The following is a 14,829-nucleotide window of genomic DNA, read 5'->3' as shown; positions in this document are numbered from 1 at the left end:
CAAAAAGGCAGCAGTGGAGTGAAAGTTTAAGGGGATACAGTAAAAAGACTTCAGTTTTCTCCCCTGCCAAAGCTTCCAGACATTGGGATGTAAAATACTATGTAAAATCTCCTCCGCGAGACAGAGCTCGCTTTGTGTCAAATGTCTACAAATGGCATCAGCACTTTTTCATTTCTCAGGCGTTAGCAATACTAATAATTCTTTATTATCTTCCATAATCTTTGGTTTCCTGTTCTTGACCCAAGCTAGGATCCAAACAATGTGGCCACTTGTAGAAGACCACATTTGATGTGTGTCCCCGTCCATGTTATACAGACAGATCCTCACAGGGACAGAGGCCTGTTGACACAAAAAGTCAGCACCTATTTTCTCAGTCCATTCCCTGTTTTCACCGCTGCGATGCCAAACGCTATGCCATTATTAGCACAAGCTCACTACTGGCCAATTACTTACCCTGGCCTCTCTCTAAATAAATAAAGATGAAGTTCATCCAAAATCTTCAGACATCAAAATAGTTACTTGGATATTTGCCACATATCACATTCACACCTCAGTTGACATATGTCCTGCCTTAGCTCTTCCACCTTACGAGGTCACTTTTGAAGAAGCTTTCTTCTTTAAATCCTTTGAAATTCTGCCTGAGATAATCGAAGACACACGTGGTTAGAAAAGACCTTTGCTGGATCACTTCGTCCACCCCTTGGTTAATGGAAGCCATGCCCAGGATGTCAAACACAAAGCCTAATTTAAAGAAAGAGTGATGATGGCCTCTGCTGAAAGTATTGATTTCTTTTCTCTGGATTCCACATATTTTGGTTGAAAAGATTTTTTTTATTAAAGCAAGCAACATATTCCAAAGGCCCGAAAAGAGCATCTTTTCCTTGACAATTGAACTGAACATTAAATGAAATCTGCAAAGCCATTTTTCTGTGGTATAGTTGAGAGCTAACAGAAGGAGAAACAGAAAGAGTGCACAAAAGAAAAACATGAGCAAGCTGACGGAGAAAGTGTAAAACATCCTGAATCAGCTCCAAGCTGCTCTAATGGAATTAGGGTCACCCTGACAGAAACACAAGTCAGATCACAGAGAAAATTAAATAATTTCTTCACAGCAGTCTGCAAAAGCAATAGGAGGTTTTCGAAAGTACTTTCTGCCAAACTAGCACTATAAATATGTATATATAAAATACTTACATCTAATATCCACCCACCCACCCATCCCTGGTGGTAACTCACCAGAAAGGTTTGTGATGCTGTTGACTTCTTTCCCCTTACAGTACAGAACCCACGATCTAAACTCTTTTCTGAAACAGTGACATATGTCCAACCTTTGTATTATCCTCCAATTCTTCAGCACTACCATTACTTCCAGCTTCTGTGAACTCAATTCCAAGCAAGTCAATGTAGTAAATTCCCTGCACTACTATGTACTACATATTCAATCTCTTATCTCACCCTTCAATATCTCACTATATGACAGTTGCCTAATTGTCAAAAAGCTACAGCAGCAGCACTAAAATCTGTTGTGACGACAACAACAGACTTAGAAAGTAGAGAAACCAAGGTTACGTGTGGGCTCTTGAGCACAAAGCCGGGCAACAGCCTACTGTCAGATACACGACACAGCTGATCACACATACTGCCCCCTTTACCCTCCATTATTTTCCGAGTCTAGGGGGATCTAGACACAATGATAGTCATATTTTCCCTGTACTGTCACCTTTTACCAGAGGAACTTAGAGCACTCAACAGATATTAATTGACCCTGACACCTCTGTAGCACCCTCCAAAATGGCTTTCCAACAGGGAGAAGGAAGAGCCACGGTGATCTAGAGGTCACTTCTCACCAATGTACATATCTGCCCAGCTCCAAATCCCATGGCAGGGGTTCTCATTCTTTACCTCAAGCTCCAGCTTTCTCCTTTGGAACAAGAATATCCCAAGGTTACACACCAACATATTCGACCTTGGCTGCAATATCCTTCTCTACAAAACACAATTTCCATCTCTAGATAAGTCATCCCTTAATTGGAAGTCTGATTGCACCCAACCTCCCTGTCCCTCAGACAGAAAGGAAAAATGAAACACTCACTGTTCTTTTACTCCTGCCACTGGCATCTGAGGCACTTCCTTCCTTTCTGTTCCTCACGTGCTGCGATCCAGACCAATTTGTTTTGAACAGTTTCACCTTCTTATTCAAAAGAGAGCCAGTGGGGAGGGATAAAGAAAGAATAGGAATTTAGAGCCACATATTGGGATCAAACTGCACCTCCACACAAGCTCTTGGTTAATCTGTGCCAATTCTCAAGGGTGCAGGATCATCCAGGTCAGAGCTCTACAACTTTGCCTTCCATATCAGGAAGAAGTAATTCAATCACTCAGAGCCTGAGAAAAAGACTTGCTTGCCACCCAAGAAGCAGCGCTTCACATCCCAAATATCAGTATTTGGAACTGGAGCTGTGAAGCAGGGCCAATTTTGGTAAATTTAAACATGGGGAAGTATCCGGAGATACTTTGGACTCTCCTGCTTTTGTATCTGATGGAGCAATGCTCCTTGTCCTTTCTAGGAGAAGAGCAGGGATAATTACCCATTAGGAACCTTCATACCTCAGAGGATAAAGCTTGCATCCTCTTGTTCTCTCTTGACTCCAAAACAGGGTAAGAACTATTTATATCAGATGAGGTGAATTAAAAGTTTACAGTCAACATCACTCAGGAGAACCTGAGGAAGGGGACAGCTGCGGCATAATGACCATTCCCCCAGCAGTAGTCGTGACCCACTCAGAGAGGCTCTGAAAGAGATTACATTAACCCACCAGCTGCACAGAAGTGCTATTGCTGGCAAATATTAATTTCTCATCTTTCTTCCTATTCCCCCTCATGCATCCCTCATCATACTTCCATCACCTCGAAGCCCACTGTCTTCCCTCCACTCAAGCTTAAAAGCTGTCGATCCCTTCCCTCCCTCCTCACATCCAGGCTCTCACCAAGTTCCACAGTGATTTCCTCTAGTGTTTGTAAAATTGTAGCTTAACTACAAATCTGATGACAAAGTAAAAATTGTGTGAGAAGCAGCTAACTATTGTAACAAGCTGCACTGGAAGCACATCTCAGCCATCTACCGCCAAACTTGCCTTTCTAATTTCCAAGAAAAACTGAGAATCTGCCTGATTTTCAAAAAGTACTAAGCACCTGCAGCTTCCAGTGATTTCAATGAGATTTCTGGCTGCTGAGCCTTTCCGAAAAAAATCAAACCTCTGACGGGTATCAGTGGCAGCCAGGACACAAGATCCCACTCATGCAATGCACACACATACAGCTGCCAGCCAGAGCACCATTCCTATTCCCCATCAGCTATCCCATCCAATGCTGGTGCCAGACAACTGTCTCAGCGACTGAAATCCTTAATTATCCATATCTCCCCTGCTCAGAAATCTGTGTTCTGACTCCTCCTTTCTGCTTCATGTGAAGGATAATATCAGCAGTCTTGAAGTTTCACACCAAAAATAAGTGGGAGGGAAAGTCACCCCAGTCCAGAAAAAGAAGCAGACAGGAAGGAGGGGGTGACTTGGCACCTGCCATGTGTACAGGAAGATGAGGGGGAAGGGATCCTGTCTTACCCTAGACATGGCCCCGCAAATACCTATGGCTAGGCCTAGCTAATACAGATGGCTGCCCAAGCGGAGTAATGAAAAGCAAGGCTGAAAAATGAGCCTGCAGAGATTTCTGCATTATGCGCAACGCATTCACTAGAGCACTCCTGGAATGCACTTTCAGCAGCCCAGTTAGCCAAGTTTCTCCTCTCCTCTCCTCACTCTCCTTTTTTCTAGGGCTGTCAATCAATTAAAAAAATTAAGTGCAATTAATTGTGTGATTAATCACACTGTTAAACAATAACAGAATACCATTCATTTAAATATTTTTGGATGTTTTCTACATTTTCAAATATATTGATTTCAATTACAACACAGAATACAAAGCATATAGTGCTCACTTTATATTTATTTTTTATTACAAATATTTGTGCTGTAAAATACAAAAGAAATAGTATTTTTCAATTCACCTAATACAAGCACTGTAGTGCAATCTCTTTATCATGAAAATTGAACTTACAAATGTAGAATTATGTACAAAAAATAACTGCATTCCAAAATAAAACAATGTAAAACTTTAGAACCTATAAGTCCACTCAGTCCTACTTCTTGTTCAGCCAGTCACTCAGACAAACAAGTTTGTTCACATTTCCAGGAGATAATGCTGCCCACTTCTTGTTTACAATGTCACCTGAAAGTGAAAACAGGCATTCGCATGGCACTGTTGTAGCTGGGATCACAAGACAATTACATGCCAGATGCGCTAAAGATTCATATGTCCCTTCATCCTCAACCATCATTCCAGAGGACATGCGCCCATGCTTATGACTGTAGTAGTAGGATTTTATGTTTTTATTTTGTATAATTTTAAAAGAAGGATAAAGAATGTGATGTAGCATGTATTAAATGTATTTATGTACGATTATATTTTGCCAGCCACCCTTTCTGAAAGCAGAAAGGAATGGCCTAGTGTGCCATTGGTAATGATGCATTAACCAGAAGTTTCTGTCTGAATTTTGTGATTTCAAAGCAGTGACAGGCCTTTTAGGACCACCACTTTGTTGTAGGTTTAGCATTTTAAAATAAATAAAAGAATGCAATGATTGTTTTTTTCTTGCATTGCAATTTGATGTTCCTGTTCAAATGCTTTGTGTGTGAATGAGGAATGTGCATGTTAGAAAATAAGTGTGAAGGCCATCACCGGACTAGATGTTCTAGGAAGGAATGGAGGATGGACGTAAAGGCGCCAGGAGATTGCAAGGTGGCCCTATTGAGATGTCAGAGGAGGGCAGATTGACGACTCTAAAAGATGTGGCAGGCACCCATCAATAGGGACAAAATAGCTGTAATCAAAACCAGCATGGGGTAACTCCCTAAAAACCAATAAAAGAACAAAATAAAGAATGAGAAGAACAATTTAAGAAAACAAGCACTCAAACGACAATTGATTAACAGCATGACGGAGCAAAACTCATTGGTCCCAATTATGGAAAATCACTATATAAACAAGGTGCTTTGCCATGAAACTTTGCGTTTGTCCTGCCAAGACTTCCCCGAAGCATTGTATCGCGACTGACAGAACCTGGCTCCTCCCTACCCGTGATCAACCTAGCTGGGCACTAGACTGATCCGGGCACTAGACTGGTAACTATAACATCAACTTCTGGACAGAGTGTGTGTGTGTGACTGAATTGATGTATTTCCAATGAACGTGGCGTATTGCCTTTTCCCCTGAAAAAGATCCTGTGTGCTTCTTATAAGCATCACATGACAGGTTCTGCTCGATAATGATTCAAAGCATTGCAGACCGACACATGTTCACTTTTATCACCAGATGCTACCAGAAGGTTTTTTTTTCTGGTGATTCAGGTTCTGTAGTTTCTGCATCAGAATGTTGCTCTTTTAAGACTTCTGACAGCAAGCTCCACACCTCATCCCTCTCAGATTTTGGAAGACACTTCAGATTCTTAAACTTTTAGTCGAGTGCTGTAGCAATTTTCAGAAATCTCACATTGGTACCTTCTTTGTGTTTTGTCAAATCTGCAGTGAAAGAGTTCTTAAAACGAACAACATGTGCTGGCTCATCATCTGAGACTGCTATAACATGACATACATGGCAGAATGCAGGTAAAACAGAGCAGGAAACATACAATTCTCCCCTAAGGAGTTCAGTCAAAATTTAATTAATGCATTATTATTTTAACAAGCTTTATTGTTTTAATGAGCATGGAAGCATGTCCTCTGAAATGGTGGCCAGCATGACGGGGCATACGAATGTTTAGCATATCTGGCACATAGATACCTTGCAATGCCGGCTACAGAAGTGACATGCGAACGCCTGTTTTCACTTTTAGGTGACATTGTAAATAAGAAGCCAGCAGCATTACTTCCGTAAATGTAAACAAACTTGTTTATCTTAGAAACTGGCTGAACAAGAAGTAGGACTGAGTGGACTTGTAGGTTCTAAAGTTTTACATTGTTTTGTTTCTGAGTACAGTTTTGTAACAAAAAAATCAATATTTGTAAGTTGCACTTTTACAGTAAAGAGATTGCACTACAGTACTTGTAGGAGGTGAACTGAAAAATACTATTTCTTTAGTTGATCATTTTTATAGTGCAAATATTTGTAATAAAAATAATATAAAGTAAGCACTGTACACTTTGTATTCTGTGTTGTAAATGAAATCAATATATTTGAAAATATAGACAAACATCCACAAATATTTAATAAATTTCAATTGGACCTGTATTATTTAACAGTGTGATTAAAACTGCAATTAATCGTGATTAATTTTTTTGAGTTAATTGTGTGAATTAACCGCAATTAATCGACAGCCCTACTTTTTTAATTTCTCTCCTGGACTGGGCTAATCATTGCGGGTATGAGGGCTGCAGAACATTTTGAGCATAGTGTTGGTTAATAGAGGTTAAAAACAAAGCAGCACCATACTGAAATATTTTACTTTCACTCTATTGACGTGCGAGTCTAGAAGTGTGACAGCAGGGCCACCTCCTCAGTTTCCAGCAGCTCCCACCCATTCAAACATTCCAAGGGCAGAAGGGACCATTGCGCTCAGCTAGTCTCACTTCCCCCCTCACCTTTCATATAAACACAGACTGCAATCCTAGAATCTCAGGGCTGGAAGGGACCTCAGGAGGTTCTAGTCCAACCCCCTGCTCAAAACAGGACCAATCCCCAACTAAATCATCCCAGCCAGAACTGCCCCAAAAAAATTCCTTTTGAACTAGAGCAGATCTTTTAAAAAAAATCCAGTCTTGATTTTAAAATGGTCAGTGCTGGAGAAACCACCACAATGCTTGGTACATAGTTCCAGTGTACTATTATCCCCACTGCTAAAAAATGTACACCTTTTTTCCAGTCTGAATGTGTCTAGCTTCAATTTCCAGCCACTGGATCCTGTTAGACCTTTCTCTGCTACACCGAAGACCCTCTATTAAATTTCTATTCCCCCTGTTGGTACTTATGAACTGTGATCAAGTCACCTCTTAACCTTCTCTCTGTTAACTAGATTGAGCTTCTGAGTCTCTCACCATATGGCACGTTTTTGAGTCCTTCTCATAGGTCTTTCAGAAATCTCTCCAATTTATTAGTAACCATACAACCCTCTGACTGGTAGCCTTCAGCTGCAGAATGGAGGTTTTGAGGGTCAATGAAATGAATAAAGGAATGGGGAAAATAAAATAATGGAAATTCCCTGTGCACCGTAGCACCTCCTCCCCCCAGTACAAAGCTGTGTTTAGTCCACTATAGCTGATAAGAATCAAATCTAAGGTTTCGAACTTACCGTCATTAGACATATTGCTCCCCCAATAGCACACGATTCTTATTGACAGTTTGTTTTTCAAACCCACAGAAAAGGACAAGATTTTATTTTGTCCTTCCCAGGCATGTACTGTTGAATCACACTGGAAACAAAAAGACCATTAGGGTCACTTTTCCATTTCTCCCTCGGCACATACCTTAGCCAAGCGGGCGACTATTTGATGGAAGAAAATATTTAATGTTTCTGAGGTTTTAGAAAGTTACAGTCTGAATGTTACTTACTGTCTGCCTCCGCTGAAGGCATCAAGCAGCACAGAACTACTGCTGGCACAATGCATACTGGGACACAGAAGTTAGGCACCATATTCCAAAGCAGAGCCAGTCCTCCTTAGTCTGAAGCAAGTGGCCAGTACATCCAGCATTAAGAAATGCAGACTTATTCCTACAAACAAAGAGAATAGGAGAAAATGGATCAAATCTTAAGGACAAGACAGTAAAATTAGACCATGGTGCCCCGCATCTCATCCCAAATTGCAAATAAATATACGTATCATAAGCCCAGAATTTTTATTGATTTATTTATTTATTTATTTACTTACATGGGTTTAACCATCTTTCCTACTTTAACAACGCTGTGCCAATGGTGCCTCTTGGCATGAGACATGTCCTGGTTACACACCTGGGTAGTATGTTCCTGGGGCCCCATTTTGAACCACTTATGTATATTATAAGCATTCTGGAAGGAAAGTGGGGCACGGGGGAGATCATTTATCGCACACAATACTACTCACAGCACTCTTCCTGTTCACAAGCATTTCAGAGAAGGGCTCAAGTCCTAGCTCTGGGGACAAAGATTTTGGCTGTTCTTCCTTTTGGGAATTTTTGTTTTGCCTTTGTTTGTGTTTGTTTTTTAACCTTGTTCTGAGATTCACAAATATCATAAAAACTTTTGACGGTGATGATACGCATTGCATTTTAGGAACATTACCTTCTGATAATAACACAGTGTTCGTACAATGGCAGCAACGATGATGGCTCAGCAAAATCTCAGGAGAATCCAACAAGGCAAATATTTACATCCTATCATACCTATCCAACAGTCAGTGATGTTTCTTCTTCCCTCTATTACTGTATTATACAGTAAATCTCTTCACATGTTATATCTTGATACGATACAAAGGAAACGTTATCTATGTAGTGCCTTCTACAGCCAAGACATCTGAAGGTACTTTACACAATAACCTAGTTCTAAACGAGATACAGAAAGAATACTGATTATTCCATCCCTGCTTCTATTATCTCAATCCAAAAATAAATCCAACTATGCTCAGAAGGATTCTGCATGCTGAAAGAAATGCCTTTCATAACAGCCTGACATCCAATTCTCTTCTTGCTGGTATCTAACCCCTAAATCCTCATTTGTCTCCTGTGAAAGAGTTACTGAAAACACCATTAAGATGTCCCGCTCTGCAGAGACAGATACAGATAGTTGTATCATTACCAGCAGGATCAACTTTATTCCAATAGGAAACTCAATTCAAGCCCCAGTTGGTTTGCCCAGTGTTAAACAGATCTGTAAATATGAACAGCACAAGGGAATGAGAATGAGTGCCTGGACTAATAGTGAAGATTATGCCTCTAAGGGCTTGTCTACACCGGGCAGAAGGTCGACCTAAGATTTGCGTAGCTGAAGTCAAAGTATCTTAGTTCAATTTACTTGGCTGTTCTCATGGCGGCAAGTCGACCGCTGCGGCTCCCCCGCTGACTCCGCTTACTCCTCCTGCTGAGGTGGGTACGGCCATCGATTCGGGGATTGCTTTATCGCATCTAGACGAGACACGATAAATCAATCCCCTATAGATCGATTATTACCCACTGATCCAGCGGGTACTGTAGACATGGCCTAACTTCTGCATGTGCTGTTAACCTATTCAATCTGATAAAGCGAGAACTTTCAGCAGCACTAATCGGCACTAATGACTCAGCAGCAATAGAACCGTAAGAGGGCTGCTCTACCCACAAAAGGCACCAAGTATTCAAAATTACTGTGCCAAAACTAATATTTTGTGTCAAATTCCACCTCTGATCAGGGCAGAGAATGTGGTTTACAACTAGCTTAGAAAGCAGTTTGGATATTTACCAGACTAACTTTTGAATGAGTCATTTTTGAAGAGTATTGCCTCACATCTGTCTGCACCAGATAATGCTCAGAAGTCAGGTGAAGAACAGCATGGTTTCTCATCTTTCTCATTCAGAGAAAACTTACAGAGAAACCCCAACTAAGAGAATAGATCTGTCTCCTCATTCCTGTCTTTCTTCAGCAAACTAATTACAATTTGCTCTGGTCTCAGGTTTGATAGATTTATCACTTTTCAGGCCCATGAGCTGGGTATAAATCACAACGTAAGAAAGTGATGAATTATCAGTTGTCCCATAAGGTATTTTATAGACTTGCTCTTTTTGCAACTGTTCACTCCCTTAAACTAATTTACCATCTTGGTTAAGAGAAACCAAATTTCTTAGGCAAAATTCTTCTTATCCATCTCAATCCCATTGCCCTATGGCTAACAAAGCCCCATAGTCTTTCTTTGTGCCTCAGCAGAAAGAAGAATCCTTCTCTCTCTCTCTCCATTGTTACAGTGTACATAGAAAAACTGTCTACATACAATATTTAAAACTCTCTAAATTGGAATGCTTTAATTTTTTATAAATCTAAGTAACTGTCATTCTGTTTTGAAATTGAAAACATTAAAAGGGCCTCTATTTATATGGTTCAGCTCTTCCATTTTTAGAAGCAAACACCTCTTCCCAACCAGACAACCTAGTATTTGATGCAATTTGATAGGAAATCAGGTTAAGCACAATTAAGCCTTTGGAGGCAGATGTTACCCATACAGAACAGCCAGCAGGGGAAAAAATCCTGAAGCAAGACTGTTAGAGGAGCTCTTCCCTTAGGTGCAGGAGTGGCATCAAAAGAAAATTATCTACAAACCAAGTGAGATACATTTGATACTTAACTAAGCAAAAACATACAGGCTCAATGCAGGGGCAAACATTGGGCAGCACAAATCAAGGTGAATTAAAGCTCTGTGATCTGCTGACTGTTCGCCTTATTGTTTCTGTGGTCATCTCCTGCTCACAATCCCATGCCTTTCCCCAGGCTCTGTCCCTTTCACGGCACAGTCTCCCGTGTACCAAATGACCTCACTCCCCTCCTCGTTCCTATCCCTCTCTTCACCTCACTTCTTTAGGCTAGCATCCTACTATTAAGCTAGCATCTGTGAGCAAAGATACTACAGGGAAAGTTCCTTCTCAGGGTACGTCTACACTGCACGATTATTTCGAATTAGCTTAAACCGATATTACAAAACAGATCTAATAAAATCGGTTTAGCGCGTCCACAGTGGGATCCCGAAATCGATTGTTTGCGTCCATGGTCCAAAGCTACCATCGATTTCAGGAGCGGTGCACTGTGGGTAGCTGTTCCTCAGCTATCCCATAGTTCCCACTTCCGTGTTGAGAGCACAGTGCCTGATGGGGCAGAAAACACTGCCCCGGGTGGTGCTGGGTACAGCCTCACCCCTCCCTTTGTGAAGGCAGCAGACAACCCTTTGGCGCCTTTTTCGCGGAGTGCATTGAGCAAACGCCATAGCACAGCAATCTTTCCCTTTTTTTTTTCACGTGGTGGTGGGGGGAAATAAACTGAGGAGCTGTTCCCTGAACCACGCCAGACACTGTGTTTGAACCTACAGACATTGGGAGCTCAGCCAAGAATGCAAATAATTTTCAGAGACTGCTGTGGACTGTGGGATAGCTGGAGTCCTCAGTACCCCCTCCCTCCCTTCATGAGCGTCCATTTGAGTCTCTGGCTTCCCGTTACGCTTGTCACGCAGCGCTGTGTATCCTGGAGTTTTTTATTCAAACGCTTTGGCATTTCGTGTTCTGTAACGGAGCTGGATACAACAGATTTGTCTCCCCATACAGCGATCAGACCTAGTATCTCCCGTACGGTCTATGCTGGAGCTCTTTTTCGATTTCAGACTGCATCGCCAGCCGTGCTGATCAGAGCTCCACGCTGGGCAAGCAGGAAATGTAATTCAAAAGTTCGCGGGGCTTTTCCTGTTTACCTGCCCGCTGCATCCGAGTTCAGATTGCTGTCCAGAGCGGTCAGTGCTGCACTCTGGGATGCCGCCCGGAGGCCAATAACGTCGATTTCCGTCCACATGAACCCTAATCCGAGTTATCACTATCGAATTTAGCGCTACTCCTCTCGTTTGGGAGGAGTTCCGAAATCGATTTAAGGAGCCGTTTAACTCGATATTAATGACGACGTCGTGTGAACGGATACAGCGTTAAATCGGTATATCGGCCATTAAACCGATTTAAAGTCGCAGTGTAGACCTGGCCTCAGATTCTCATTGCCATTTCCTCATGTGACACAAACAGTACGATAAAATCTAAAACATGAAATCCAAAAAGAGTGGGGCTAAGCATCTATGTAAACAACTCAGTTTAGCATTCTCAAAAAGAAAAAAAAGCATTGTATTTTTAGGGTGCCAAGTACTCCTTTTATCTGTAATTTGGAAGAAAAACTAAAAATCTGATAAGAAAACGCAACAGACACAGTAAACAAGCAGAAAAGTTGGACTAGTTTAAAACAAAGCCAAGAGTATCAATGGTTCATACAGTGCTGGGCAATACAGGGAGCAAGCCGGCTCTGCTGGGAGAAGGTTAACTCTAAAATATTGAGAGAAATCATAACCAGCATTGAATAGCACCAGTCCTCCATGAACTTCTAATACATAAAACAAGTGGGTCACCAGCAATGAGCAGCACACTGAAGGGCTGGATGAGAAGTCTCAAAGAAACCAGGGGAGGAACAAGAGACTCTCACAAAAAAACACTTATTAAAATTAAGCTTCTTAAGAAGAGATGCTTGGAACAACTTGAAAATCAAGTGAGGACAAGGGATATTTGAATCAAAGATTTCTGCAGGGGAAGAAGTGCCAGATCCAATTTTGCTTATGATCACAAGATAAAAACAATCCCATCTTTCTTGAGAAATGTGATGGGATTCCCTCCAGAAACTTTTCTGAGCAGGAAGATAATTCCAGAACATCAGTTGTGTTGCTATCTGACATAGGAGACAGGGAACAATTTTTCATAAAGACAGAACAAAATGGATCTGCTTTTGAATGGTGGAAAAGTATAAAATACTCTGAAACTTGAGCCCACATATGCAGATTGGGAGATGTGAACTAAACACTATTCCAACCCAATCCCAAGAGAGGCTGCAGATCTCTCTGCTGTTTCCAGACATGCTGCATGTGCAGTATAATGGGACCCCCTTGACATTGTATATAATATCCAGGAGGAGACTCTGCACGACCTACGGATCCTGAGGAAGACACTGACTCGTCAGTATGGAGAGAAGTGTCCACAGCACTTCAGGGTACTGAACAAAACATAAAACTGACCAAGCAAAGTAGGTGCCAAAGTAGGATGGTAAGCAGAGAACAAAGCAGGCTACCTCATTAACCGTGTGGATAATGATCAGTATAGATCAGCGGCTTCAGCCAGTACTAAACATCTAATCTGCGTACTGAAGGAGGAATGGAAAACATATGGAACTGGGTTAATTAAAGACTATCATAATGCACATACACAAAGTAGCAGAAGTAAAGTTGTGTAGGCAGTTCCTGACTTGCTTGTGACTGTTTCACTTTGCAGCCTTAATGTATTTTTATCTCCGTGTGTTTGTGTTTTATTTTTTGAGGTGGTAAGGAATATAATACAAAGGCACTACTGTAGCAATATGGACAAGACTCAGCCTGGTGATACTGCTAGATGCAAACTATAGGGCAAATCTGAAAGATAAGCAATGGGAGAGCTATTTGGGAGGCTGCGATACCAAGAGAGATTTAGGGTGAAACTGGATATGAGCTTGCAATACAATACAGAGGTAAAAAAGCCAATATGACACTGCTGCATGTGCAGAGATATCACTTCACAGTTTTATTAATGTATGTAATGTATCATGTGAACTATAGACACGATATTTTTTCTGCATCAACTCCAAGAAAAGTTCAGAGAGCAAAACCGACCATTGTAGATCGCCTTTATGAACCTAACCAAAGCATTTAATACAGTCAGCAGAGCAGATCTATTTGCAGTACTAGAAAAGATATGATGCCCACCAACCTTAAGTCTTATCCCTTCATTCCACAACAACATGAGAGCAACTCTCCCGTTTGACAGGTCCACTCTGGACAGCTTTGAGATGAAAAGTGGCGTGAAGCAATAATATGTTCGTGCCCCTACGCTCTTTGGAATTTTCTTCTCACTACTCTTGAATTGTGCGTTTAAGGACATGAAAGATGGAGTGCATCTCCACACAGGATCAGATGGGAAACTCTTCAATCTGTCCCAACTTAAGTCAAAGACCAAAGTCAAAAAAGTGCTAATCAGGGAACTTCTATTCGCTGATGATGTTGCCCTCATAGCCCACAATGACGATCTACTTCAAGAACCCTTCAGCCGCACTTCCTCTTCTCTGGCTCCCTGGCTCTCCCCAGTCTGACTGGAGTGAGCCCTTTTTATAGTATCAGCAGGGCCTTAATTAGAGTCAGGTGGTCACATTAACTGAATGGCCTCACCTGACTCTTTGCAGGTTAATTAGAGTCAGGTATTCTCATTAGCCTGGAGTAGCCCCTGCTCTGGTCAGTCAAGGAACAGAAAACTGCTAATCCAGTGGCCAGTATATCTGCCTTCTGCTATTCTGTTGTACCCAACTGGCCTGGATCTATCACATATCTCTCCCTCCACACAACACCAAGGGGTTGGGCAGCTTGGGACACCAGACAGTGTATGCGTGATAAGCCATTGGCATTGCCATGGCAACTCCCTGCTCTGTGCTCTATGCAGAACTGGAAAGGTTGGAAGGATAAGAAATGCCTGGTTACCATTGTGTTCTTTTCCTTGTTCCGCTGCATCCATTGAAGAGGAGCATGGTCAGTCACAAGGATAAATCTGCGCCCCAGCAGGTAGTAACGCAACGTTTCCATGACCCATTTTACAGGGAGTCACTCTCTCTCTCTACTATTGTATATTTTTGTTCCCTCGGAAGGAGTTTCCTACTGAAGTAGAGAACTGGGTGTTCTTCCTCCCCAACGATCTGCGACAGGACGGCCCCTAACCCTATCTCGGATGCATGTATCTGTAGGATAAAGTCCTTGTTGAAATCTGGGGCTATCAATACAGGGTTACTGCAGAGGGCAGTCCGTAAGTCCGCGAATGCCCTCTCTTCTGCATTGGACCATCTGACTGGATCAGGACCACGGGCCTTCACTAAGTCCGTTAGGGGACTTGCCCTTGTAGCAAAATGGGGGATGAAATACTGGTAATACCCCACCACCCCTAGAAATGCTCGGACCTGCTTCTTACAACTCGGCC

The 14,829-nt window shown here is 41.9% G+C and overlaps 1 protein-coding gene across 13 annotated transcripts in view; it reads right to left on the bottom strand.

Annotated features, from left to right (window-relative positions):
• PTPRF (protein tyrosine phosphatase receptor type F) overlaps positions 1-14,829 on the bottom strand; it is a 510,254-nt gene that overhangs the window by 370,657 nt on the left and 124,768 nt on the right. For all 13 annotated transcript variants that reach the window (XM_075067537.1, XM_075067540.1, XM_075067539.1 and 10 more), the window contains exon 3: positions 7,660-7,819. In XM_075067537.1, coding sequence (XP_074923638.1) covers positions 7,660-7,741 — 82 coding nt within the window. In that variant the 5' untranslated portion in view covers positions 7,742-7,819. The remainder of the gene's footprint in view (positions 1-7,659; positions 7,820-14,829) is intronic.

This window comes from Chelonoidis abingdonii, chromosome 7, assembly GCF_003597395.2.
Source record: "Chelonoidis abingdonii isolate Lonesome George chromosome 7, CheloAbing_2.0, whole genome shotgun sequence".
Lineage (NCBI taxonomy): Eukaryota > Metazoa > Chordata > Testudines > Testudinidae > Chelonoidis > Chelonoidis abingdonii.
The sequence above is the reverse complement of the archived record's forward strand: the minus strand, read 5'-3'. Positions and strand labels throughout refer to the sequence as shown.